The 26669-nt window shown below is 34.3% G+C and overlaps 4 protein-coding genes across 13 annotated transcripts; 2 read left to right on the forward strand and 2 right to left on the reverse strand.

The window, feature by feature from the left end:
• The first annotated feature begins 1118 nt into the window (after positions 1-1118).
• On the forward strand, positions 1119-7919 carry LOC147538828 (CMP-sialic acid transporter 2-like). Of its 10 annotated transcripts, none has more exons than XM_086639327.1 (16): positions 1119-1300; positions 2740-2937; positions 3614-3674; positions 3891-3954; positions 4057-4168; positions 4408-4487; positions 4896-4971; positions 5106-5206; positions 5390-5461; positions 5562-5610; positions 5707-5748; positions 6249-6370; positions 7084-7143; positions 7246-7294; positions 7435-7529; positions 7647-7919. In XM_086639327.1, exons 2-16 carry the CDS (start codon positions 2911-2913, stop codon positions 7696-7698), a joined length of 1062 nt encoding a protein of 353 aa, XP_086495453.1. In that variant the 5' UTR covers positions 1119-1300; positions 2740-2910; the 3' UTR covers positions 7699-7919. The 10 variants fall into 10 exon arrangements, with proteins under 10 accessions (XP_086495453.1, XP_086495452.1, XP_086495454.1 ...); XM_086639326.1 differs by having other exon boundaries at positions 1124-1300; positions 2767-2937; XM_086639328.1 differs by having other exon boundaries at positions 1131-1300; positions 2802-2937.
• Positions 7920-12459: 4540 nt separating this feature from the next.
• On the forward strand, positions 12460-14990 carry LOC147538829 (large ribosomal subunit protein eL27-like). The gene is made up of 2 exons (XM_086639347.1): positions 12460-12540; positions 14374-14990. Exon 2 carries the CDS (start codon positions 14410-14412, stop codon positions 14815-14817), a length of 408 nt encoding a protein of 135 aa, XP_086495473.1. The 5' UTR covers positions 12460-12540; positions 14374-14409; the 3' UTR covers positions 14818-14990.
• Positions 14991-20936: 5946 nt separating this feature from the next.
• On the reverse strand, positions 20937-21911 carry LOC147538830 (uncharacterized). The gene is made up of 3 exons (XM_086643021.1): positions 21602-21911; positions 21400-21536; positions 20937-21140 (listed from the first exon to the last, which is right to left on the reverse strand). Exons 1-3 carry the CDS (start codon positions 21909-21911, stop codon positions 20937-20939), a joined length of 651 nt encoding a protein of 216 aa, XP_086499147.1.
• A 245-nt stretch (positions 21912-22156) lies between these two features.
• On the reverse strand, positions 22157-23303 carry LOC147538831 (uncharacterized). The gene is made up of 3 exons (XM_086643022.1): positions 22987-23303; positions 22357-22696; positions 22157-22270 (listed from the first exon to the last, which is right to left on the reverse strand). The coding sequence occupies exons 1-3, from the start codon at positions 23301-23303 to the stop codon at positions 22157-22159; spliced, it is 771 nt and encodes a 256-aa protein (XP_086499148.1).
• Between the last annotated feature and the right edge of the window lie 3366 nt (positions 23304-26669).

A 26669-nucleotide genomic window follows, 5' to 3' on the forward strand; every position in this document is an offset into this window, starting at 1 on the left:
ATGTGACCGAAAATGCTGGAGTGGATTGTTTTATGCAGGACGAGCATTCAGTTTTTGTGGCAGCTGCAGCTTACGATGTTAGGGGTCAGAATGCGGAAGAATGTGAATGTTGGGCAGTCATTCGTTACAGCCTTCGAAACCTTTTGTCCAGATCAATGTTGATGCTTCTTTCATAGACGTGACCGAAAATGCTGGAGTGGGTTGTTTTATGTAGGACGAGCATTCAGTTTTTGTGGCAGCTGCAGCTTACGATGTTAGGGGTCAGAATGCGGAAGAATGTGAATGTTGGACAATCATTAAGGCGTTGCAGTGGGCCAAATTCAATCACATCCCTTGCATTCAAATTGAGAGTGATAATCTTAACATTATTAGGAGAATACGTCAGGAAGAATTGACGGTCTATTGGCAATCAGAAAACCTTATGCAGATCATTTACCAGCTGACGAATGAATTAGTAGAAGTGGTTTTCTCTTTTATCCCGAGGGAGAGTAACACAAGGGCGGATCAGTTAGCTAAATGGAGACGAACGCATAAAGGAAACTGGATGTGGTTCTCGGAACAGGCATATCGGGAGGCTTTTCTTTCTTTTAGTTCTTAATTTTCTTGTTTTCTCAACAAAAAAAAAAGAATGTAATATCGAGATGTCATCCTACCATCACTCATGCATCTGATTCATGTAAGATCAATGAGATACTTATAGAGTTGCTATTAACTATTTGTTTTATCTTTTACATCACATTATCACAAGCAACTCTGTAAGTGTCTAAGAGACATAATTTATTCTGACATGCGTCTGTTTACATGGACGAAGTAAACCGGTGAAAATTAAAGGACAAACAGACCGGTAAATGCCCGAACTCATGGATGGTCAAAGTTCTTTGCCCGCGTTCGTCCACTTCTAACTTCTCGGACAGATGGGTTTTGTCCGAGCTGGTTATCGGACGTCCCCGGACCCTCCCAGTCCCAGACGTGGGTGTCTGTGGTGGATCCGGGTACGGTCAGAAATCCCACCCCTAGGCCTTCTCAAATCTCAATGAACCTCCCAAACCTCAGAGACTCATTGGACAACCTTTCAGATTAAAGAAATTTTAAAGGCGCCCCTTTAAGAAATCTGGTTTAAGCCATAGATCACTGAGTAGAAGTGATAGTAGATGGATCGCTAAAAGAAGATGCTCCTCGAACGAATCCGTCTTTGATCATAGAGAGTGGAGGAAGCGAACCAAAGAAAAACCCAAGGAAACCTAGCTTCAAGAATCAATTCTTTCCGTCTTACTCCTCAAGAATCAAAATCCAAATTCAGGTTAGTAATTTTATGTAACTAAATCTAGTTATCATTGATTTGAACCATAGTTTGAGGTTCTTCAATGGATTTTGTAATTTGTGTTTAGGGTTTTGGTTGTTCTTCAATGGGTATATGTCTTCACATTATTCATAGTTATTTTATCTTATCTTATAGTTTGAAACGAAAATCTAGTGTAGAAACCTTAATATTGTTTGGATCTGATTGATATCTGAATTTAACTCATGAAATTGACATTCCTTGATCACTGTTTGACTGTAAATTAGGTTAGATCTTTCTCTCTATTTATCGTAAATTAGTTTAGATCTTTCTCTCTATTTATCGTATATTATACACTGTTAGGGTCACAATAGTGTATAATATACACTACTGTGACACTAATAGAGTTGTTATTTGATTTGTTTTTGGGAGACATTAAGTTATAATTGTTGATTTTCGATCTTTATTGTTGTTTGATTGTTTCTACTTTCTATTGTTGTTGAAGAGGAAAGCTCTTTTGTTTTCGGTCGAGATGTTGGACAACATGGCTTTATTTTTGTTTTTCGGTTTGCTTAAGTGTTATGAGTTACGAGTTTATGACGATGAAACTCTAGTGTTTTTTGTTTGTGAAGCCCTTGAGACTTTATATTACGGTAGATTGGTAGTAAAACTATGTTATGTTACGTTTTTACACTCTTTGAAGTCATTTTTCTATATATATATATATAAAACTACGTATGTTTTTTGTTTGTGAAGCCCTTGAGACTTTATATTACGGTAGATTGGTAGTAAAACTATGTTATGTTACGTTTTTACACTCTTTGAAGTCATTTTTCTATATATATATATAAAACTACGTATTTTACGCATCGAGTCATATGCTTCGAGGCACCGCTTCGCTTTTTGAGAGCCCACCACCCCGAGATTTAAAAACGGTTATTCAGAGAGAAGAGAGAAGTCTTCTTTAAAGTCTTTTTTCCTGCCGATTTTTTCTCTCAGTAATTTGGGTTCTTGATTAAAGAAGAAAAAGAAGCTTTCAGAAACAAATGTGGCTCTGGTGGTTCGTTCAATTAAAGATTAATCTCCTTACAAATCTGGTTGACCAATTAATTTAATCAGTTTGTACTTGTTTTCTCTCTAACTACTTATGTTCAATCTAAAGGTTGATTCATAATTGCATTAATTTTGAATACTCAGTATCTCAATGAAAATGTTACTTCAATTTTACTTATTATCTTTTTCATTTTTCAAATTAAGCTCTTTTGTATATAGTTTACAAAATGTATAATTTTGGTAGGTACACAATTGAATAAATATCAGACAAGTGGGTATATTACGAAGGAGAACAACTATTTTCATTCCGTTAGATTTTAGTTTTCAAAGTAGTAGATGATAGATTGTATAATAACTTCCTCTTAATTCCTTTTTACTAACTTTAAATGAGGGGTCTGCTCCCCCAGACCTGAAATCCTAGTTCCGCCCTGCAGTCGTAGCCTAGAAATCTTCTGTTGATTGGGAGCAGAAGAATAAGAAAACAGAAGGGAGGTTGATGTGAATGACAAGTTGACGAAAGAAGAAAAGATAAAGATAGAGAGGGAGATCTGAGAAGAGATCTTCCTGATTACTGCATAATGGAATACAGAAAAATCAAAGACGAGGTTCCAAATCTTATTACTTACTCTTTTTTTTTTTTTTTTACATACAATATTAAGATCTAAACTTTTTATCTTTATTTAAGATTTACTCTTTTCCATGTTCACTTAACTTTGTTTGCTTGAAATGTATCCTCTTATTTGGAACCTGGTTAGGTGATTTAGTTTTAGGTATTTTTCATGTATGACTCATTTGTTTAAAATTCAGATCAAGCATCTCCCGAGCAAAATTAACATTTTAACTGGAATTTGGTGGTTGGGTACGATCACCTCACAGACTTATCGAACTCACTCCCCAAATCTCTAACTTCCAGTTCTCCATGGCACTGAATCTGCTTTCTTTGCTCAAGTGTGCACATGATTCATTAGCCAGTTATTTTATTGCAACAAAATAAGTGCATCTTATTTTAATAATGCACTGTTTTAGCTCAATTTGAATATTCAAACTCGCACCCGAGTTTTATGTTGTCTTTCAACGAAAGCCATGTGATTTAAGGAGGATATTTGTAGGTTTAGGGGCAGCAAGTTCTATACTTTATCAGATTCTCTATCAAATCCGCAACTTTAACCACTGTAAAGGTTTTCCCTGTTTAGCCAGTGAGGTTTGGAGCTAATGATCATGTCAGTGTCAGTGATTATATGAACATGGATCAAGACATCTAATAATATGCACCTCTTGCAGGATAGAGATGAGGGTGTGGTAGAAGATGATGTGGAAAGCGCACGTAGCAGATCTCTTTCAGGTGGTATTTTTCCCCTGCTCAAAGTTGATCTTGACGAGACACCCTAATCCCTATGGGTATTCTCCTCATTTGTTCTGCGACCATCATTTCTTTTTTCCATTCCCAAAAGGGATGGTTGGTGTGTGATCCGTCCTTAGAAAGACCTTGGGAATCCCCGTTTTTCCTTCAAATAGATATTTCTTCGTCTTGTTACTAACTCTTTTAATGATATTGCAGTTTCTCTAAATAACAAGGTTACCTTTGGGAATAACTTTAGTGATCGGTCCAAGTGGAAGGTCAAGTAAGAGCTAGCTGAACTGTTAGTCTGTTACCATGTCTAATGTCAAATACTTATTTGGTTTATAATTTTTCTGTAGTCATTCTAAAGTCTCAAATCTGATAGGTCAATCGTCACACTCGCGTTGACACTTCTTACAAGTTCTCAAGCAATATTGATCGTGTGGTCTAAAAGAGCTGGGAAGTATGAGTATAGTGTGACAACAGCAAATTTCTCGGTGAGGAAAGTAATAGTCAATGTCAGATGAATATTGCTTATGTGCTTGTCGCTCTCCCTATCTTCTGAGGAGAGGCTTCAAAAGAAAAGCAGCCTTCTATGATATATTGCAGTTTAGCAGTCTGAGAATATTCTAACTTAAGACTGTGTAGTGTTCGCCTATGAAACAAATTTTGAGATTGTTTCTCTCTTCTTCATTCTAAGCAGTTATTCTGACGTTATTTTTTCCTCTGGGACCAGGTGGAGGCACTGAAATGTGCGCTATCCCTTGCAGCTCTTGCAAGAACATGGAGAAGTGAAGGGGTTACAGATGATAACAAGTAAGTATCATCCATGTCTAATATCAATCCCTCAAATTGCATTCTCTTCACCCTCTATACATTTTCACATATTTAGGGTGGGCGGGTGGGGGTGCTAAATTGTGTAGTCTGTATAGTTTAGGTAGAGTAAGCAAGCAGCAAGGTATTTTGTTACATCTTCAGCATCTTGCATTAGGAACAACTCAAGTTCTTCCTAACCGTCCAAAACAATTCATCAGGTTTTATAGTTAGTGTCATCCATTTGGTTAGGCTACTGCCCACGATACCTGCGAAGTGCAAGTGATTGATAGTAGTTCGTTTAGTGCACTAGTCCCAACAAGGGCATCTTATCTCTCCTTTCTCCTTGTAATGGTTGGCAAGTTTATATCTTGCTTATGTGTTTTAATTTGTATCCTGATTATTTGTTAGGTTGAGTACAACGCTGGATGAAGTAATTGTTTACCCCATCCCTGCAGCACTCTACCTAGTCAAGAATTTACTTCAGGTAAGCATATATATATATATATATATATATATATATATATATATATATATTATGTATGTATATATTATATAAAGAGAAGAAAGTGATTTTGGAGTGTTAGGATGATATAGAGGATTTTTTGTTATTTTGTGCAGTATTACATCTTCGCCTACGTGGATGCTCCCGGATACCAAATACTGAAGAATCTGAACATTATCAGTACCGGCGTGTTATATCGTCTCATTCTAAAGAAAAAGTAAGTTTTTAGTAACTGTTACATTTCATAATCGATGCTTGTTGAGTCTAATGTTTTAAAACACTATTCGTCTACGTTCATATTTAGTCTAGAACAAATACAGTGATGGTAATTTTCATTGTAAAAGGTTTCATACTAGAGTTTGTAGAGTCATTTGACTCTTTGAGCACTTGTTCATATCAGGTTAAGCGAGGTTCAATGGGCAGCTTTTGTTTTGTTATGTGCAGGATGTACTACTGCACAACTTAACCCTTCGTAAGTGTTATTTCTGTTTATAATACAGCTTTGGAGTTACTTTTTTCCTTTTTTTTTTAATTTATAATTTCTCTTTAAATATCTTTCATGTTTTCTTCAGTTCAGATCATGTTCTTCAAACTCCTCTCCAGGGTTGGATAATGGCCATAGTGAGTTCCCACTTATGCTCTTTATATGTCCAAGCAGGATAAGAGTTTTTGTTAGAGAAATCTTGAAATATGACGTGGTGCATTTTTGTTTTGCAGGTCATGGCACTTCTAAGTGGTTTTGCAGGAGTATACACAGAGGTATAATATTTAGCAAATCTGTCGTGATTTTATTGCAGTTTGTTTATTCAATCTGTGATATTCTTAAGTTTTAAAGATGGAGCCTCCTAGAAGGGTGGATAATCGTACTGTAACAATCCACCCTCTTGAAATTTAAGCTTGCTTGCATCAACTATCACTTCTGCCTTCTAAGATTTTGAGCGATGGAAATGTTGAGAACTTCAGAAGTTAAAATGACGGCATCAAGATTTGCCAAGAACTTCCTACAACAAATGCCATATGAAACTGAATAAAGGCCGAGTTATGTTCTTCATAATCAATGGTTGTCAAAAACGAAAAAAAGAAAAGCTAACGTTTCTCGTGGACATGGTGAAACCGATAACCAAAATACACTAAAGAAAACTACCAAGTGTTAAAAACTCCACCTTGTGAAATAGAGACTAAAGCACTTGATTCATTTTCTTTTCAACTATAAGATTTGGTATTCATTTTCGTCCCAAGGGTCTATTGTATTTCTGCAGGCTATAATTAAGAAGCGCCCTTCAAGAAATATCAATGTGCAGAACTTTTGGTTGTATGTCTTTGGGATGCTCTTCAACGCCATAGCGATTTTTGTTCAGGATTTTGATGCAGTCATGAATAAGTAAGTATGAGTACATTTTAATTACTGCAAGATGCAATCTTAGCAATTTATTTCACATGGAAATCACAATTAAATTTGTGCTATACAGTTATGAGCAACATAAAAAAAATTAAAAACATCTATTTTCGTAGTTTTTCTAATTCACAGTTTCGATTAGAAATTCCAGTTTATCATATTTCTTTCACGTTCTTAAATGTCTCGGTTTGTTTCTAATTCGGGAGTTTGAAAGCTCTCTGAGTGTAATGGATTCATCACAAAAGAGAAGAAAGGAAATACTGCTCCAAATAGTTAACTGCGGTTTTTGTTTGGATCATAATGCATGTACATTTTTTGAGTTCTGGATTTCAAGGTTTTGTGTTTTATATTTTTAGAACTATAAGATATACATCTTATTCGGATGCAAATGGTTTTTCTTCCCTTTTGATTAATTTGGTGTAAATGTAATATCTTATGCTTTTCTAGGGTAATTCTTGTGTTTTGGTATTCTCGTGATGAGCACTTCTCATTATCAAAGACATTTTTTTTCATTTTAAGATATAAAGAAAACTGTTGGAATTCCATATTCTGAGGGGAAACTCTAATGAGAAGTCCGACAGATTTATAATTGTTAGCTAACAACCAAAATCGGAACACATTCGTTTAGTTCCTGCATTTTTTTCTCCATACCTTCTTTTCGTGTTGCAGTTGTGTAAATTTATTTGTATTATGTTCAGGGGTTTTTTCCATGGCTACTCATTCATTACCACTGTCATGATTCTCAACCATGCCCTCAGGTATTCGCTATCAAGATTGCTGTTTTTAGACTTGATGTTGTTTCTCAAATCTAAGTTTATTGGCATGTATTATTGTATTAATACAAGTAAGAATATGTGCAGTGGCATTGCTGTATCAATGGTCATGAAGTATGCAGACAACATTGTTAAGGTAAGACTATCATTTCCCCCAAGTTGCGTTTGTATTCTTTATTTTATTTGATTAGTGAAAGAAGTCCTATTCTCTTAAGAACTCGAAAATAGCAGATAACTCTTTGAGTAAAAAATGGTGGAAAATGTATTGATGTGCAGGTGTATTCGACATCAGTTGCGATGCTTCTGACTGCAATTGTCGCGGTGTTTCTCTTTGGATTTCATCTTTCCCTAGCTTTCTTCCTTGGCTCAGTGTGAGTAGTCATTCTGAGTTTTATTTCACTGCTTCAATATCTAATGACAACTGTAAAATTTGATCGAGATTGTTCCGAAGTTGAAAATAACGGCAATCACGTCTATTTTGATTTCAGGGTTGTATCGGTCTCGGTGTATCTGCATTCGGTAAGTAAGATCCAAAAATAATTCTCAATTTTGTATGGTTACTGAAACAAGATTTATTTCTTTATAGTGCTTGAGGTCTAGTTTTGTGTGTAACACAGCTAATATGGTGGTGGGGAAGTTCATATTTGTAATCTTTTTATGTGCAAGTGGTCAAAGTACATCCATTTTTGTGCCTTAAGCTTTGATATATTTGTTATCATTTGTAATAACTTCTTTTAAGGAATGAAGTTTAATTTTGAATAGATAAGCAGCTGCATCTTACAGACTTATGTGGGAGGGAGAATGACCCTAACCCCCCCGTGCCCCAACTCAAGTGATTCAAGCCCAATATCTCCTTTCTATATCTCTTTTCCCCCACAAAATTGGTCATAAATTTTGGACTCATATTCTGTTGAAAAGGACATTTACCCAGCCCAAACACTAAATGAAATGTAGTTGAAATGTGAAGAATCAATTCTGTGTTGCAAGTTGAAAGTCAATAATGGAATAGTAAAGTTACAGACTTCTATAGACCTCCCTTTCTAGGCTAAGGTCAAAAGCAGACTACCATTCAAAAAAAAAAAAAGCAGACTCAGATCCACCCTTTTGTAGACCTTTAAATCATGACATATCAATGTTTAGTTGGCTTGTACGTTATTCAAAGATCTGACGCGTGGCGTCCAAATCAATCAGTTGGCTTCTTTGACAGGTCAATATTGACCAGTATTCTACTCAATAAAATACATTTCTTAAAAGTTTTATACTCCAGTTAACAAAAAAAATGTTTAAATGTGATACAAGAGGAAATGTTTAAATGTGATCCCATTTTTGTTATATGTATTCACATCTCCAGTTAACAAAAGAAAATGTATTCACATCTCCTTTGACTTCAACAAAGAAACTATGTAAGAAAAGCCCAAGATTTGGGCCCAAATACGAAAAAAAACCCACTCGGGAATAATAATGTAAAAAAAACCCAATTTTTAAACTGTTGGCAACACTTTTGAAACTATTACAACACTTTTGAAACTGTGACAACATATATAATTATATGTGAACAAAAACAAATTTGTTCATACATTTACAAAATTGTTGAGAGCAAATACAAAATTGTTGAGAGCAAATTGTGTTTTGTTCAGAAATTTTCATAAATGTTTTGTAATTTCAAATTTTGGGTTTTTTTTTGCATTATTATTCCGGGTTGGGCTTCATTTGCTATTTTGACCCGAATTTTGGGCCTTATAATTTTCCTCTCTTCAACAAAATACCCTTGATGTGAGTGGATTGCATATGGAGTATCTACATAACAAATGACATGTTTTGGTGCCATGTCATAACTTTGGTTTATAAATTTCGGTCGTCCGTCAGAATAACTACCCACTCCCTGTAAACTCTCTAACTATTTTTCTTTCTTTCCTCTTTTCCCCCTTCAAACAACTCAATATAATCTCGGTTATTATTTTTAATATATTTTTATTACTTCAATATCTGTATAAGACTAAAATATTTGATAACTTTGTATGACATAAATATAGAAATTTCCGTACCCTACGGGCACGGGGCATACCCTAGTATTTAAATATTTCTTCCCTCTTTTGTTGAGGTACTAGGGTATATCCCGTGCCCTAGGGCACGGACACTTGTATCAATCAAATGTTACGAAATTTATTGTTATATTAAGAGAGAGAGAGAGAGAGATTTTTATTAGTTATTATTTTTTTGTATTATTTTTTTGTTTCTTTTCTCTTTAATTACTTATAATTTTATTGAGAGAGAGAGAGAGATTTTAATTTCTTTTTTAACCCTTGAAATTTATTTTGTTTCTTTTTTCTTAAATTAAAATTTTTATTTCTAAGAAGGAAAAGATCATTATTTTTTAATTGGTAACTTTATTTCTACGAAGGACTATAATCTAAATTTTGAGAAGGGCTTCTAGACAATATCCTTTATTAAAAAAGGATGTTTGTCCCAGTCATCGTTTTCCCTTCTGTTTTATATAATAGATGTCCGTCCAAGTCTTTTTTTTTTTCGAGAAATCGATTATGATGAAAGAGGCTTAAAATCCGACAAATTTATTATATTATTTACTTTATATATTACCTAAATTATATGGGTTAAATCTTGATGGTAAACTGCTTCCACCAAGTCGATCTCACGACTTCATGGGTTTAAGAGGGGTGTACGACCGTTACATCAAAGGGTGTGGACTTCCATCCAAGTTAATCAATCAAGAAAATGACCAGGGGAAATTTTAAACGGGGGATGTGTTTTAAGTCCAAAATCGCATGATCAATGAGTCTAGAGACCAAAGATAATCTGAAATAGAAAATAAATCCACTCAAAGTAAATTACATGTCTATCCTCTCATTCTCTTTTACTGCCTAACCTATCCTAAGTTAAAAAAAATAACCTAAAATAATATATGCCATAATATTTAGAGATTCATTAAATGATTTCCTCAAAAACAAACTTTCCTTCCGGAAAAATAGTTGCCTTTACCGTTTAGCAGAATACTTTCTTTTATATTTCTAGTAGAATTGGGAAAAAGCAAACCGAAGAGAGAGAGAGAGAGCATCGTCACTTTCGAATATATGAACTAGGTTTTGATTTCATTCATCATCGGCGCCCAAATTAAACCGAGTGAAAAAGGTGAAAGCATCGAGTGGGAGAGAGAGAGAATCGATTGGTGGTTTCATTCATCATCTACAGTAGTGAAGAGTAAGAAAAAACAAACGTTAAAATAAAATGTTAAAAATGTTGTTAGACTCGATAAGATTCTACCAGCATAAAATTTTATTAGAATCAACCTATTGTAACAAATTCATATCAGATGGTAACAGAATCAAGAAAATGCTAGTAAAATACTGAAAATGTAACAAAAATAATTTCACATAATATATTTTAATTACTAAAAAGTATTTGTTAACCTATTGTAACAAATTCATAAGATGCTAGCAAAATATTCTTGTTTTTTAAACTACTGTGTTCAAATTTATTCAACCGATGCTAATAGAATGTAAAAGTTGCTATTAGAATCAATAAGATGTTAATTAGCTAAATAGTATTTGCTTTTTAAACTACTTTATCAAACTCATTCATCAGATGCTAGTAGAATGTAAAATATGCTAGTAGAATCAGTAAGATGCTAGCAAAATAGTTTGCTTTTTAACCTCACAAAAGAATTTGTAGATGTTTAATTGGATCGAGGTAGAGATAAAAAGCAAATCACAAATTCATACTTTCTTGAAGTTCAAAGAACATCGAGTTACAAAGAGAGAAAATCGTTTTTGGGAGAGAGCATCTCGTTTTAGGTAAATAGTGGTTGAATTGGTAGGTTAATTTAGACAAATATCAGTTTTGGAAATAATATATTTACTTGAATTCAAAGAACATATAGTTACAGAAAGAGAAACTCGTGTTTGGGAGAGAGAGAACTAGTTTTAGGTAAATATCCATTGATTTGGTAGGTTACTTTAGAAAATATAAGTTTTGGAAATAAAGATTAACATTAAATATCCACCATAAATATTCTTTCATAAAATTACTAAAAAGTATTTGTTAACCTATTGTAACAAATTCATAAGATGCTAGCAAAATATTCTTGCTTTTTAAACTACTATATTCAAATTTGTTCAACCGATGCTAATAGAATGTAAAAATTGCTATTAGAATCAATAAGATGCTAGCTAAATAGTATTTGCATTTTAAACTACTTTGTCCAATTCATTCATCAGATGCTAGTAGAATGTAAAATATGCTAGTAGAATCAGTAAGATGCTAGCAAAATAGTTTTCTTTTTAACCTCACAAAAAAATTTGTAGATGTTTAATTGAATCGAGGTAGAGATAAAAAACAAATCACAAATTCATACTTTCTTGAAGTTTAAAGAACATAGAGTTACAGAGAGAGAAAATCGTTTTTGGGAGAGAGCATCTCGTTTTAGGTAAATATTCATTGAATTGGTAGGTTAATTTAGACAAATATCAGTTTTGGAAATAATATATTTTCTTGAATTCAAAGAACATATAGTTACAGAAAGAGAAACTCGTGTTTGGGAGAGAGAAACTAGTTTTAGGTAAATATCCATTGATTTGGTAGGTTACTTTAGAAAAATATAAGTTTTGGAAATAAAGATTAACATTAAATATCCACCATAAATATTCTTTCATAAAATTTATGGAAAGAATAATTGTATTAACTCAACCATTATAAACCTTTGGTTTACCAATGGTTAAAAAATATTTATGAAGGGGCAAAATTGAGAGAAAATTAAAAGATTGATGCATGGGGCCCACCAAATAGTGAATTTTTGGACTTATTTTACATTTTTGGTTTATTTTGGTTTTATTTTATTTATTGATTTAGGAGTGGATATATGACTAATTACCCCCCTATTTTTGGACCTTAAACTCAAAAATCCAATTTTAAATGCACTCACCATTTTGTTATATACATAATACACTCACATCTTAGGTATTAAAGGAGATGTGAGGATAGCAGGTAGAAATGGAAGCGTATATATAATTTCCCAATAACCTGTCGTTGGTGCGCCGTTATGGTTTCCCATTTTCCGTGGGCCGGGCTTGAGGCTGCAGCCTCGGCCTGTTTAGGGGAAGAAGGGATTAGACAAATTGTGAAGGGTAAAATACGTAATTTATCTAAAACCCTAAAGTGGCGCTTTTTACAAATCTCTATATTGGTAAATTTAAGGCGCATATCTAAAGTTCTACTCGCGCCCCTTTTCCTCACAAATCTCCTCTAAAAATTGTCATGAGGATGCGCTAATATCACTTTAAGGGGCAGCTTTAAAGTTAACCTTATTTAAACCCCATCTTCTCCTACCTCTCCCTCTCCGTCGTCCTCTATCTAGATCTCGATCGGCAGGTATCGTCTCTGAAACCCTAACTTGTTCATTTTTCTGTAACTTCATTTCATCCTTCACCAATCTAGAGAGATAAAATATAAATACACGTATGTTTTTTAAGCAGCATCAATCGTTACTTGTTTGATTCTTGAAACCACCATTATTGATCTAAACTAGTAATTTATCATTTCATCGAGTGGTTTCATTTGTTCCTTCATATTGATGGAGCTACTCCATCTTGTAAACCCTAATTGACGTGTATTAAGCTGGTGATGTAGTGTTAAGAATGATATTTAGTTGTTTCTTAACACGTCCCATACCCAGCTATAGTTGTTTACCCAGTCTTAGCCCACCCCGGACAATGCCCTAAATCTCATTTCTATCTTATGCAGTATTGTCACTGTCAAGACTGGGAAACTACTACCAAATCTCATCTTAAACTTCATAGTAATTCTTTATCTTTTTTACAAATTTTCATCTCTTTTGTTATGAAACTAAAGTTTCATCCATACTTAGTCATGTGTCTACCTCAAAAAAATAAATAGTAGACACAGTGACAAGTTTGGGATATTGAATTTTTTGAATGGTGTTCGTCGTTGCAGACGTGGTTGCTTCTTAATGCTCATTCCTGCTCCATTCGAACCCCACATTTTCTCTACACAGATTTTCTGTTTATTATCTACATTTTCATTGGATTGTTCCCGGGATCTTAATTTTGGTGGTCTAATAATATAATTAGGAGTTTGTTGCTTACCAGGCTTAGTCATGTGTTTAATTTGATAAAGTGGTTCACACAGTTACAAGCCTGGGATATTAATTGTGTACGTCGTTGCAGACATTTTGATGATTTGATTCTAATGCCTGTTCCATACGTCCCCCACACTCTTTACTACTATTTGTTTATTTCTATTCAATAGTCTCAATAGTTTGTCTTCAAAATCAAAACACTCTTGCTTTGAGAAAATTTGTTCTTCATCTTGTTATGCTTAATACACATGAAAATCTTTGTCCTTTTGATGTTATTCTTGACATATTTTTCTGGGCTTGAGCTACAACTGTATAAATTGAGTTGTTTAGACTCTTCCGTGAGCTGCAATTGTTTATTTGATCATTGCCCTATTATATGAAAAATATTATTGCTAATCCAGGCTTAGTCATGTGCTTAACTTTGATAAAGTGGTTGACACAGTTACAAGTTTGGGATATTAATCATGGGTACGTCGTTGCAGGCATTTTGATGCTTTGATGTTAATACCTGTTCCATACGTCCCCCACACTCTTAACTAGTTAATTGTTTCTATTCAATAGTCTCACTAGGTCGCGTGCTTCAAATCAAAACCAAGTTCGTATGAGTACATTAGTCTTTTATCTTGTTATACTTAGTACCCATGAAAATCTTTGTCCATTTGGTGTTATTCTTGACAATTTTTTCTGGGCTTGAGCTACAACTGTATAAATTGAGTTGTTTAGACTCTTTGTGAGCTGCAATTGCCTATGTGTGATGATTGCCCTATTATATGAAAAATATTATTGCTAATCCAGGCTTAGTCATGTGCTTAACTTTGATAAAGTGGTTGACACAGTTACAAGTCTGGGATAAAAATTATTGGTGCGTCGTTGCAGGCATTTTGATGCTTCCATGCTTATGCCTGTTACATACGCACCACACACTCACCCTAACAAAAAGTAAACAAATCATGTCAGTTGAGTTGTTAAGTCTCTTTGTCAACTGCAAATCTGAATCTTTTTTTATCATTATATTATAATTATTTTGCATGGTATTTGAGATGTTATTGAGAATCCTCGTCTCAAGCTACCTTTTGGTTATAACGCATTGCACATTTCTATGACAGGCTGAGTGGCAAAATTAGGATTCTTGGAAGTAAAAAATGGTGAAGTTCTTGAGACCGAACAAGGCTGTTGTAGTTCTTCAGGGTCGGTATGCAGGACGCAAGGCTGTGATCATTCGTTCTTTTGATGAGGGAACTCGTGATCGTCCTTATGGTCATTGCCTGGTTGCAGGGATTTCGAAGTACCCAAAGAAGGTGATCCGAAAGGATTCAGCTAAAAAAACAGCAAAGAAGTCTAGAGTGAAGGCCTTCATCAAGCTCGTTAACTACAACCACATCATGCCCACCCGTTACACACTTGACGTTGATCTCAATGACATTATCACCCCGGATGTTCTTCAATCTCGCGACAAGAAGATTACAGCTGCCAAAGAGACTAAGGCTCGCTTGGAGGAAAGGTTCAAGACTGGCAAGAACAGGTGGTTCTTCACCAAGCTTAGGTTCTAAGAACAAATAGGAAAGAAGACTTTTATTGAACTAGACGTCTCCTTTGTTTTCTGCTTGAAATGACACCTTTTCTAGACTGCATTATGAAAAAGTATAGAATGTTGGATTTGTTTCATGTGAATTGGTCTTATTTCATTACTCTTCAAGTAGTGCATACAGGTTTTGATTCAAAATATCATTTATTTTGATTCTCTTTTTTTTTCAAATTTTAATAGCATTATATGTGCATGTGCTGTGAGCAAAAGAAAAACTATCATCTCAACAAAAAAAAAAAATGAAAAACTATCAGGATCCAACATTTATGTTAGTTGAATTAAGCAATATTGAGAAATTAGAACTTCTATATTTTTAGAAAAAATTTATGTTCATATTTGGAAAACAAAGATGCTCAAGTACTACACCAATTCATTTGTTAGGATTAGGACTCAAGCCAATTGTATAAAATTATAGGGTTATTTTGTGAGAGGTACTGGGTTGGATTTTACAAAAGGGGCATGACCATTTATTATTTTGCGAAAGGGTCATGGACTCTATTAACCGTTAAATAAATGTTAGATTTAACTTTCGCATCGCATGAACACTTAACTCGTTAAGTAGACGTAACAACGTTAACCCAAAGGAACACATTAAGTTCATCTTTCCATTTTTCTTTCTCCAACTTTCGATTTCCACCAGAAATGTTTAGGTGGATCATTTTGTTTGATCTAATAGTTTAAAAGAAATTCAAAGTTACGTTAATAGAAGTAGCTAACAAATTTTGAAAAATAATATTTTCACGGTCAATGTTATAATTTTTCACTTTTGTGAATTTAGTGGAGTTAGATTTAATGGTGTTAAATTTTAAACAATATAGCTAGAATAAACGGTGTTAAAACTTAACTGGTAAATACTAGTCCACGTCTCCTTCGCAAAATAATAAATAGTCATGCCCCTTTCACAAAACGTGGTACTTATGTACGACCATTTCGGAAAATAACCCAAAATTATATTGGTGACTAACACAACAACCACAATGGCAATTTTTTCTGATGTTAGCTTTGTACCTCAGTATTGTACCTCCATGGAAGACTATAGGAGTATGAAATGAGATATGGTATATATCGGACTGATCTAAGAAAAAAAAAAAAACAGTTACGCCAAAAAAAATTGGGTCCAATTACCAAATTCAACCCACAATAAAAGAAAAGATACAGCAAAACCCAAAAGCTTTTATAAAATCTAAAAAAACCTATATCAAGCCAAAATATATATATATAATATATATCTGATGTAGATTGTTGCGGAAGCGTAAAAGTAATGGAATCCACCATTTTTATTAAACTAAATTAATGAAATAAAGCTGATGAAATAACGATTAAACGATAAATAAACGAAGGACAACTGAAATAATTAAAGAAGAAGATGCAATCAAGGAAATTTTGTATTGATGATTCAATTCAATACCTAACAAGACAGACTGGACTTCTCTATTATAGAGATTAGACTTTTCTAGATAGACTCAAATAAGGACATAAGATACTATTAAATTACTTTCCTTGATTGCTATTACTCTAAATATGGAAACCCTAATTACTAAAATCTGGAAACTACGCTAATGTAGTAACCTGGCCGTTAGGTCCACTAATGTTCTGGCCGAGAGGCCCACTAAGGAGATGGCCGCCATCATACTCCCCCGCCGAGGAAAAACTTGCCCCCGAGTTGGTGTCGTCATAAAATGGACCGTCCAAGTAATACGGATATATATCTGCGATGTGGAAGGTAACATTGGCGACGATTTTGAAGGCAATCCTTAGTTTTCACTTTACGCGAGATTTGCCGAAAAGTTGAAGAAGACAAATAAGGACCATAAGACCAAATATAATCGGAATTGTATGATGCCAAGGTACTTCCAAAAACAGTAATAGTGCATAAAAGTCCAATAAATTGCGACATTGCCCGTCATCTTTGAGTTTGATGAAAGAAACCACATATACTACCTTTTTTGTTCTTGGAAAAACAATAAATGTCGTCCTCCCACACCAAACGTATAAGACGGGGTTGTTAAGATTTTGAAAATACCGTATTCCACCATCTTCGAATACAAGGAGTGAAAATACCACATCCTTCTCGATGGAACAATTAGCCTTGAAATCTTTGAACCACTTTATTACTTGAACAATCTTCACACATTCATCTTCGTGATGATAATAAACTGAGATTCCCACATGAATTTTCCAGGCCGTAATTATCGTAGCCAAATCAACACACAAAATCAAGATTGCACCCGAAATAAATAATGTATCAAGAACTAATGTCTGATGGACTTCTCAAATGAACGGACACAATCGAGTAGGTGAATAACCTTTAAGGGACATTATATCGAATACGTGATGGGTGAATTCCCGTTGGTTCCGTGAATACAACCAAGAACTTGTAAGTAGTTCATGCTCATGAGGAGATAAAACCATTCCCTTCTTTTGAACCATCTCAATTTTTTTTTATTTTAGCAAATATATTCTCAGTATCATCAATCAGGCCAATTTTTTCACAACCACGAATTAAAGATGCAAAAACATAACCATCGACATGAAACCAGATACATGTATGTTCTTTAAGAGTTCAAGAGCTACCAAAAGCTTCCCTTTGTCGATCAATGTCTCCATGAAAATCCCAAACTCTCTTCATCATTGACAAATCCTTTTCGGAACAGAGATTCTACTTCGTAGACCATGTCTTCTTTCATTAATAGAGAAAGCAAATTTCTGCATAATGATACACTAGGTTTATACCCAACTCGCATCATCTCTTTCATAATCGCCCAACAAAGCTTTAATGCCTAGCCTCCTAGAAAATGCTCAATAATGCGCTGTAGAGTTCTTCGTCTGCGAGAACTCAGTTCTCTTTTATTCCTAAAAACAATTTCATTGCTGCCTTTGAATCTCCATTCACTCTATAAGCATCCATAGAGACCCCAAACTAGTGTTTTGCTGAGTGAAATAACTCAGCAAAACATGAGTGAAATAACCGGAAAAAATTTCATTTTCGATCAACATAGACTTGTTTTGAATCTCGAAAGGAATCCCAGTCTAAACGTGAAAAAAATTTCCAGCATTCAAGAAGAGAAATATCTAAAAAAAAATTATTTGTTTCCCTATTCTTGAGGCTCTAAATACTAGCTGATGTAGATTGTTACGAAAGCATAAAAGTAATGGAATCCACCATTTTTATTAAACTAAACTAATGAAATAAAGCTGATGAAATAACGATTAAACGATAAATAAACGAAAAACAACTAAAATAATTAAAGAAGAAGATGCAATCAAGGAGATTTTGTACTTGATGATTCAATTCAATACCTAACAAGACAGACCAGACTTCTGTTTTATAGAGATTAGACTTTTCTAGATAGACTCAAATAAGAACATAAGATAACTATTAAAGATACTTTCCTTGATTGCTAGGACTTTAAATATGGAAACCCTAAATACTAAAATTTGGAAACTACGCTAATGTAGTAACCTGACCGTTAGGCCCACTAATGTTCTGGCCGAGAGGCCCACTAAGGAGATGGTCGCCATCAATATCTCTATTTTTTTTGTCCCCATCTTAATACAAACCAATTTATCCCTAATTTCCATTTTGACCTTATATATATATATATATATATATATATATATATATATGTAACCATCTAATAATTTCAACTTTTATCTTCCCTTTACTTCCATTAACAAGAAACAAGTCAGTCTTCATCTCTTATATTGCTGATCAAGACACCAACTGAAATTTTATACGACACGTTAAAACCATTCCACACAATTCTCCCTTTTATATAAATGTTGCACCGGGACCGTCCCGGTGCGCGACGAATAGGAAAGTTCATTGAAAATCAAATAGATCGTCTATCTTGTAATACCATTGAATACACTGAATATGCTCTCTTTCATTACTACTTTGCTAAAATGTACGGTTTTATTTTGATATTACCTCTACTAACATTGTATCTGTGTCAGATTATATTATTTCATGGAAAGAATTGGATAACATCATATGTACCAAGAATGACATACACTTCTTTACTATTTTATAGTTCATCTATAGAGCTCGATCCGACTATTACTTTCAAAATATCCCCACATCATGCTCACACGTAATCAGACAAATTCTAACCATCCTTAGGATCTTATAAAATTGATAATGATGTCTCATTTACTAATATTACCTAATTGATAATGCTAACTTCATTATGGCTAAAACATCAAATCTTAGAGAAAGAACCGGTGAAGAGGGTGTAGCCAAGGCTATTTTATGAGGAGTTAGATGGGAAACAAAAATTAACATAAACACATCATCATCGTAAGCGACACCAAAAACTTAGTCTAGCATTTTCATGATGCTTGAAGAACAATCCAATGGCAGTCCGTAATACATATTCAACGAGTACAGAAATTAATTCCACGATTCAGTAGCATCAGGTTCTCCAACATCAACAAAGCAAGCAATAAACCAGCTGACAAGCTTCCCTGATTAGACCAAGAAAAAGCAGGGCATGCAATAGATTTTGGAAATGCGTACACTGTGTGTTTAATTTCTCATATATATCGTAAGGCCGCTATTTTGGGATAATACAAACTTCTTCCCTATTCTCCCCCTCCCACCACCGCCATCAACTCCAATGCCACCATCGTTCCAACTCCAATGAAGATCTGAATTTAAGTCATTGTTTATGTAGCTAAATTCTGTTTTATATAACTATATTAAATCAGATTTGCACATTCAAGTTTTAACATTTTGTTTTTTTTGTGTTTTTTTATTCAATGAATTTATATGATCCTAAGAGACTAGGAATGGCTTCCGGGAGTGATAGTAATAAGGGCATTGCTTGGCAATGAGGGGAATTGAAAGACCCTAATAACATAAGGGTTATTACATGAAAATTGTGTGCTAAGAGAATGCATAGAGGGATTACTCGATTGAAGGAACATATTACGCAAAAGTCAAAACAAGTAGCGGCAGATCCTAAACAACCATTGGGATCATCAAAAAAATTCAAAACTTGGTGAAAGGAGAATAAGGATAAAAAAATGGAATTAATGAATGAATTCTTTGACAATGAGAACCTGCGGTGACTAAAGGAGATGATGAAGTCGAAGAAGTAGTTGAAGTACAACCTACAAAAAAAATTGGAAGTAGCAAGTGATGTTAGAGCTCTCAAGGATAAATATATGAAGCCTTATTTTGATAAGATGAAGCAAACCGCACTTGAGCAAATTAATCCTATTAAGGAAAAGTTGAAGTAAGAAGTTGGAAAGCAATTACTGGATGGATGTTAGAAGCGGGATTCGATTCAATGTGGTGCATTATAAGAGCTTCCAAGAAACGATTCATGCAATTGAGGAATATGAAAGAGGTAAAATAATTTCATATTTAAATTCAATATAAAAACTACATCATATATAACTCGTTAACATTTATAAGTTAATTGTACTTACTTTTCGGTACCATCTTACCATCAAGTACCGACTAACTTATTCGATAATCACTTAGAGAAAGCGAATAAATTTATTAAGGACTTTAGGTCACACTGGTTGACATATGGATGTTCTATAATGTTAGACGTTTGGACAAATAGTAAAGGGTGAGCATTGATTAATTTTTTAGACAATTATTCGAAGGGTACTGTGTTTTTGAAGTTTATTGATGATTCTGATGAAATTAAGGATACAATTAAATCGTTGGAGAAATGTCTGATGTGATTGAAGGTGTGGGACTTAATATTATACTTCAGGTAATCAATTGATTTTTGAATACTTTAAAGTTTAATCCTTATCCGAGTAACGAATTAAAAGGTGAATTTGCTACTTGCGTGAATTTTAAACTGGCGGGTTCTTTGTTAGAAGAGAAATATCTGAAATTGTATTGCATACCTTGTGTGGAACATTGCATGAATTTGCTACTTCAAGATTTGTTAGAAGATAAATATCCTCGTCTACAAGTTCCATTTGAGTACCCGATCCAGAAGGAGTAGAAGAAGTAGACTCCCTCATTGATTTGCTCCTCGCTCTTGGCCCTATATCAGTCACCCCTTGAGCCGCTCAAACTTGTTCCCATGTGAGGGTGTCGCCGGCATGAACAAAATTTTAAAGTTCTTCCTCATTAGGAATTACCCATTCATCATTGTCGTCAACATCCCTTAGAATAATAGGATCAATTCTAACATCTCTCTTTGGCCCAATAGCATTGTCCCTAGCAAAATTTCGAACTAGGAACTTTCTATGGTATTGTATCAATATAATATCATTCAACTTTTGTTGCGAGAAGCGATTCCTCTTCTTTGAATGCACCTTAATAAACAAGATTATAAATTAATGAAAAGAAATAAGATTATAAATTGAAATATGAATAAGACTAGAAATTGAAATACTACTTACATTATCAAATGCACCCAATTTTGCTCACATGGTGAAGCACTACATGTTTGACTCAAGACCTTCTTTGCAAAATCATACAAAATAGGCTACCCCCCCCCCCCCCCCCCCCCACCATATTGCGTCCACCATTGATCTGCGCCATAAAGAAAAAAACTTATTGCTACATAAGTACAAAAAAAGTATAACATAATGAAGAAAACTCATATGGTTCCATCTTGTCGACTAACTTCAGTGCCAGTGGTTTTGATAGGCCACTTCCATCTCTATAATGGAGCATTTCAATTTGCATTTCCTCAATCTTATCAACATCTATTAATTTATGACTGACAAGTTATACACTGTTCATGACTTGATTGGTCTCAACTTTTTCCAACCTTGATCATAATAAATTGTCGGATTCGGATAATACGCGGCTCCATGCAGTGGATGTTGAAGTTGATCAACCCATCTTTCATCAATAATACCCCAAACTTTCGCACATGCAATGTGGTCATCTCCAATGTTCTTCTTGATCTGCTCCTTTGCTCTAGACATCGCCTCGTATATGTAGCCCATACTCGGTTTTATCTCAGTGTCCACCAACCTGAAAACATCAACAAGTGGTGCCAACACTCGACTTGCAAAAATTACATTTGCCCAAAATGTACTTTTACCTACTATCCTTGCACATTTCAGTCTATCCATTTTTTTTTGCAAAATCTAATTTTCTGAATTGTTCGCTTACAAACAATGTTTGTATAGCACACCTATTCATATGAACACTCTTCAGAGTATAAAAAGCAGTGGTGAATCTAGTAATGCATGATCTATGCAACTCTTTCTCGAGAGTAAGTTTCCTCATCATGTTTAATACTCTAACATGGTTATATATAAACCCCACAACATATTTGAAATCAGCTAAAACACTCTTTATCTTCGGTAAATCATCATCAATATTCTGAAGCATTAAGTTCACACAATGTGCAGTACCAAAACATACGAGGATGTTCTTCCACTAACTTCTTGCCTGCTAATTTGTAATTAGCAGCATTATCGGTAATAAACTACAAAAGAAAAGTATAGTAAGATTGTAAGAGCAAGAGTAATTAAAGATGATATCGAATGAAGTAATAATAATCCAAAAACATACTAGAACAATGTTTTTCTCTCCTACAAATTTAATCACATCATTAATCATGCCCACAATGAGATTCGAATCCTTAACATACTCAGATGCACCAATGGAGTTCAAAAAAAATGTTCCTTTCAGACAACTCACTAAGAAATTAATCAAACACCTACGTTTTCCATCAGTCCAAAATTCTGACATTATAGTACATCCAAAGCTCTCCCAATGTTTTCGAAAAGACTCAACATAGGTGTTTGTTTCCTTCAACATCTCCTTGACCATGGTTGTTCTAATATGGTAGACAGAGGGAGCTGGCATGAATCTTCCATATTCTCCAACTGAATCTGTAAAGTCTTTGTAGCTATCCAATTTTAAAGCATTAAAAGAAATCCCAGCCTCATTTGTCCAAATGGCATATTTCTTCCAAGACTTGTGTATCAACTCTATTTTATGAGGATTGTTTCTATCTAGAGTGTCTTGTTTCATTTTCTTAGCATCAGACTTAAAATAAACATCCATAGAACCTCTAACATTGTTTGCTCTCTTTTAACTCTTTCCTTTAACATTAACAGTATTTGATTCCTTCGCCAATACTTCACCCTCATCTTCGACATCTTCATCACATCCCTCATCATCATCATCACCCAAAACCTCATGGTTTCGAATGATTTTACTAATTCTAGTCTTTTCGATTTTTTCTTTCCATAGTTATCCATTTGTTCTTGGATTTTGTTCTTTATCTCAATAGTAACTTTACCACATGGTAAAGTATTTCCTTTCTTGCCAACATGTTGTTCCTTAAGTCTACAGATTCCTCCTGACAACTTCTTCTCACATAACTTACACCATACCAAATTTTTGTCATTAACATTCCTACATTCTCCCCATTCCCATGCTATGTCTATGAAATTTCTTTTCACCAGAGCAACACTACTAGCATCAGCAGATCCAATACTCGTAGAATTCATCGCTCAAGGACTTTATTATTTAAAATTAACCAAAAAAGGAACAAAATCAATTCATTAAGAGTATAATATGAGTTAATTCCTATATGGCCCCCTACTTTGTGACCAGCTTCCTTTATGACCCCCAAATTTCTGTAAATTCAAATATGGCCCCCTATTTTCATGGAAATGTCATAACTACCCTTCCCCTTAATATATTTTCAAAATAAAATTAAAAACAAAAACCTAAATTCCACCTCACTTCCCTCTCCACCACTCATCTCTCTCCACGTCACCTCTCTCTCTTTCTCCAACTCACCTCACTTCCGGCCGGCGACCTTCAAACTTAAAAAAAAAAAAAAAAAAATTTCACTCACCTCTCTCTCTCTCCAAGTCAGCACAATCATGAAGGTCGCCGGCCGGAAAATTTTCCGGCCGGCGACCTTTAAACTTAAAATTTTTTTTTTTTTTTTTTCACTCATATCTCTCTCTCTCTAAAAATTCCGGCGAAGGGGGTTTCCCTTCGCCGGAATCTGGTCTGTTCTTCAACAGATCTGGTCTGTTCTGTTGAAGAACAGAGAACAGACCGGTCTGTTTTTCAACAGACCAGATTCCGGCGAAGGGAAACTCCCTTCGCCGGAATTTTTAGAGAGAGAGAGAGATGAGTGAAAAAAAAAAAAAAAATTTATTTTTTTTAAGTTTGAAGGTGGCCGGCCGGAAAATTTTCCGACCGGCGACCTTCATGAGAGTGCTGACTTGGAGAGAGAGAGAGAGGTGAGTTGTAGAGAGATGAGTGGTGGAGAGGGAAGTGAGGTGGAATTTAGGTTTTTGTTTTTAATTTTATTTTGAAAATATATTAATGGGAAGGGTAGTTATGACATTTTCATGAAAATAGGGGGCCATATTTGAATTTACAGAAATTTGGGGGCCATAAAGGAAGCTGGTCACAAAGTTAGGGGGCCATATAGGAATTAACTCGTATAATATCACCAAAAATCAGACTTTAACCCACAAAATAAGTTCATTATGAGTATAATATCACAAAAAATCAGACTATAAACCATAAAATCAGTCCATTACGAGTATAATATCAACCCTAAACCCTAAAATAAGCTCATTATGAGTATAAAACAGTACAAATCATACCCTACACTCTAAACTCTGATCATTACAAGTATAATACACTAAAAATCAAACCCTAAAATCAGTTCATATTATGAGTATAAATCACTATAAATTAACCATTACAAGTCAAACCTAATTGTTATACAACATTAATGAAGTGTAACAACTCAAACTTAACATCAAAATCAGTTTATATAGAAAAAAACTCAACTTATGATTTCTTGAAAGAGAAAGAGTTGTAAAAAGAAAAATGGAGAAGATAGTGAGAGAAACTTACTTGGAATCAAGTTTGGAGAAGATAGCTTGAAAAAGTACTTCAATGGTGCTTGATTGGTGTTTGGAGAAGAGGGAAGAAGATAAGATGGATGAAACCCCAGTCGTTCTCGGTTTGAAGAATGAAAAAAAAAAAGCAAAAACATATCTGCTACTATAAAGCCTGATTGACCCGATTAGTCGACCCGACCCTAGTCGGGGCGAGTCGGAGTTTTATTGATAATAAGTCCCGACTAGGGGTCTGGTCCTTAGTCGAGGCGCCACTATGGCGACTGACGCCTAGTTTGGGACTAGTCCCGACTTTTCAACATAGCCAGAGATAAAAGCGGACAATAACCAAAGGTAAAAGATTAATAACTTTTATCTACAATCACGGAAGAGTCCTTAAGTTGATGCGCGAGTTGATGAATGGAAGAGAATTGCATATATATATATATATATATATATATATTATATATATATATCTTGTGTAACAAGATTTGTTACTTCCTTTTATACACTTAAAAGCATCTATCCAAACAGGAGTGTAATACAAATTATGTTGTTCGCGACAAACAAATGTCTTAACTCGAATTATGGAAAGAAGGTCGTTGGAGAAAGAATGATGACATTAGTTACAAAAGATTAGTTTTGGAATGACGTTCTTTTTTCATGACTGTAGCTTGATAACTTTTATCCACAAGCATGGAAGAGTCCTTGATTTGATGCGTGAGTTGATGAATGAAAGCGAGTTGTATATATATATATATGTATATAATATCTCATGTAACAAGATTTTCTACTTTCTTTTATACTCTTAAGAGCATCCATCAAAATAGGAGTGCAATACAAATGTTGTTCACAACCACCAAATGGCTTAACTCAAATTATGCAAAGAAGATCGTTGAAAAAAGAATAATGACATTAGTTACAAAAGATGAATATTGAAATGAATTTCTTTTTTCATGTCTAGTGATGGCTCTATTTGTTGATGTTGTTTGTTCGATAGGTACCGAACAAAAACCATGTATAGGTTATCTTTTTAAAACGATAAGTAAAGTTAAAGATAAAATCGAAAATCACTTGGGGGTAGATTTGAAGAACATGACAGTGAAGATTTTTGAGATGGTTCACAAGAGGCGGGATAATCAGTTTCACCATTACTTGCATGCAACTAGATATTACTTGAATCCCACTTTTTTATGACATTCTTCGGCATGATATAGAGATATATGCAAAATATTTAAAAATTAGGAAGGGATTACATAGAGTGGTCGATAAGCTTGTACCTAATCCTAAAGCGCATGATCAAATTTTAATGAATTAAGGAAGTATAGAGACAGAAATGCCATATTAGGCTCGCCTCCAACCGTGAGAGCAAGAAAAATACCATGCCTCGTAATTTTTTATATTAAATAGTCATAGTAATACTAATACTAACACTTTCAAACTTTTCATAATGACACAATATTATAAAAGAGTGGCGGTCATCTTTCCGTTGAGACGTTCTAGCGCTTACAAAGTTTGTAATGACGGCATCTATCTTAACATGCAGTGCATCACCATGCGAGCGAAATTGGTGCATTTGATCATGTAAGAATCATATTTCAAATTCATTCCAAGAATATGATCTAATTTTAACATTTATGTCAAACTCATCTGGAGAAGAGAAATAAATTTACACAATAAAGATTGAATGACGTTGTATTTGTTCAATACAACAAAAGACTAGAATGTAGGTGTAACAACCAAATTAAGTATGATCATGAAGAGGATGATTATCCTATTTTCTTGCAGGAGTTGGATAAAGACGGCGAGTGGATTAAGCCGTCAAAGGATGACGATATGGGTGATGATTGGGGCATGTCTTAGATAGGCAATTGTGATGCAACTAGGGTTAGTGAGTTTTGAAGGATATAGTCCTTCAGTCTGAAGGAGATGTCCTTCCGGAAGAGTGTCCTTCGACCAAGGTGGCAATGCGTACAATTTGTCAGTTAGGATAACGATGACTTT

Source organism: Eschscholzia californica, unplaced genomic scaffold (assembly GCF_041429995.1).
Source record: "Eschscholzia californica isolate CP2 unplaced genomic scaffold, dmEscCali1.0.p SCAF_5, whole genome shotgun sequence".
In the NCBI taxonomy this organism is placed as follows: Eukaryota; Viridiplantae; Streptophyta; class Magnoliopsida; order Ranunculales; family Papaveraceae; genus Eschscholzia; species Eschscholzia californica.

Bases quoted from the DNA above. Each gene is read 5' to 3' on its own strand.
- LOC147538830 (XM_086643021.1), bottom strand. From the start codon at position 21,911: ATGGATAGACTGAAATGTGCAAGGATAGTAGGTAAAAGTACATTTTGG. The intron at 21,537-21,601 runs GTTGGAAAAAGT...ATAAATTAATAG, and splicing joins GACAATTTATTATGATCAAG to ATGTTGATAAGATTGAGGAA. The intron at 21,141-21,399 runs GTACTTATGTAG...TTGTTTATTAAG, and splicing joins CATTATGTTATACTTTTTTT to GTGCATTCAAAGAAGAGGAA.
- LOC147538828 (XM_086639323.1), top strand. From the start codon at position 2,911: ATGGAATACAGAAAAATCAAAGACGAG. The intron at 4,488-4,895 runs GTAAGTATCATC...ATTATTTGTTAG, and splicing joins GGGGTTACAGATGATAACAA to GTTGAGTACAACGCTGGATG. The intron at 7,144-7,245 runs GTATTCGCTATC...GAATATGTGCAG, and splicing joins ATTCTCAACCATGCCCTCAG to TGGCATTGCTGTATCAATGG.
- LOC147538829 (XM_086639347.1), top strand. From the start codon at position 14,410: ATGGTGAAGTTCTTGAGACCGAACAAGGCTGTTGTAGTTCTTCAGGGT.
- LOC147538831 (XM_086643022.1), bottom strand. From the start codon at position 23,303: ATGAATTCTACGAGTATTGGATCTGCTGATGCTAGTAGTGTTGCTCTG. The intron at 22,697-22,986 runs GTTTTGGGTGAT...AAAATTGGATAG, and splicing joins AAATCATTCGAAACCATGAG to CTACAAAGACTTTACAGATT. The intron at 22,271-22,356 runs GTATGTTTTTGG...TTTCTTTTGTAG, and splicing joins GAGAGAAAAACATTGTTCTA to TTTATTACCGATAATGCTGC.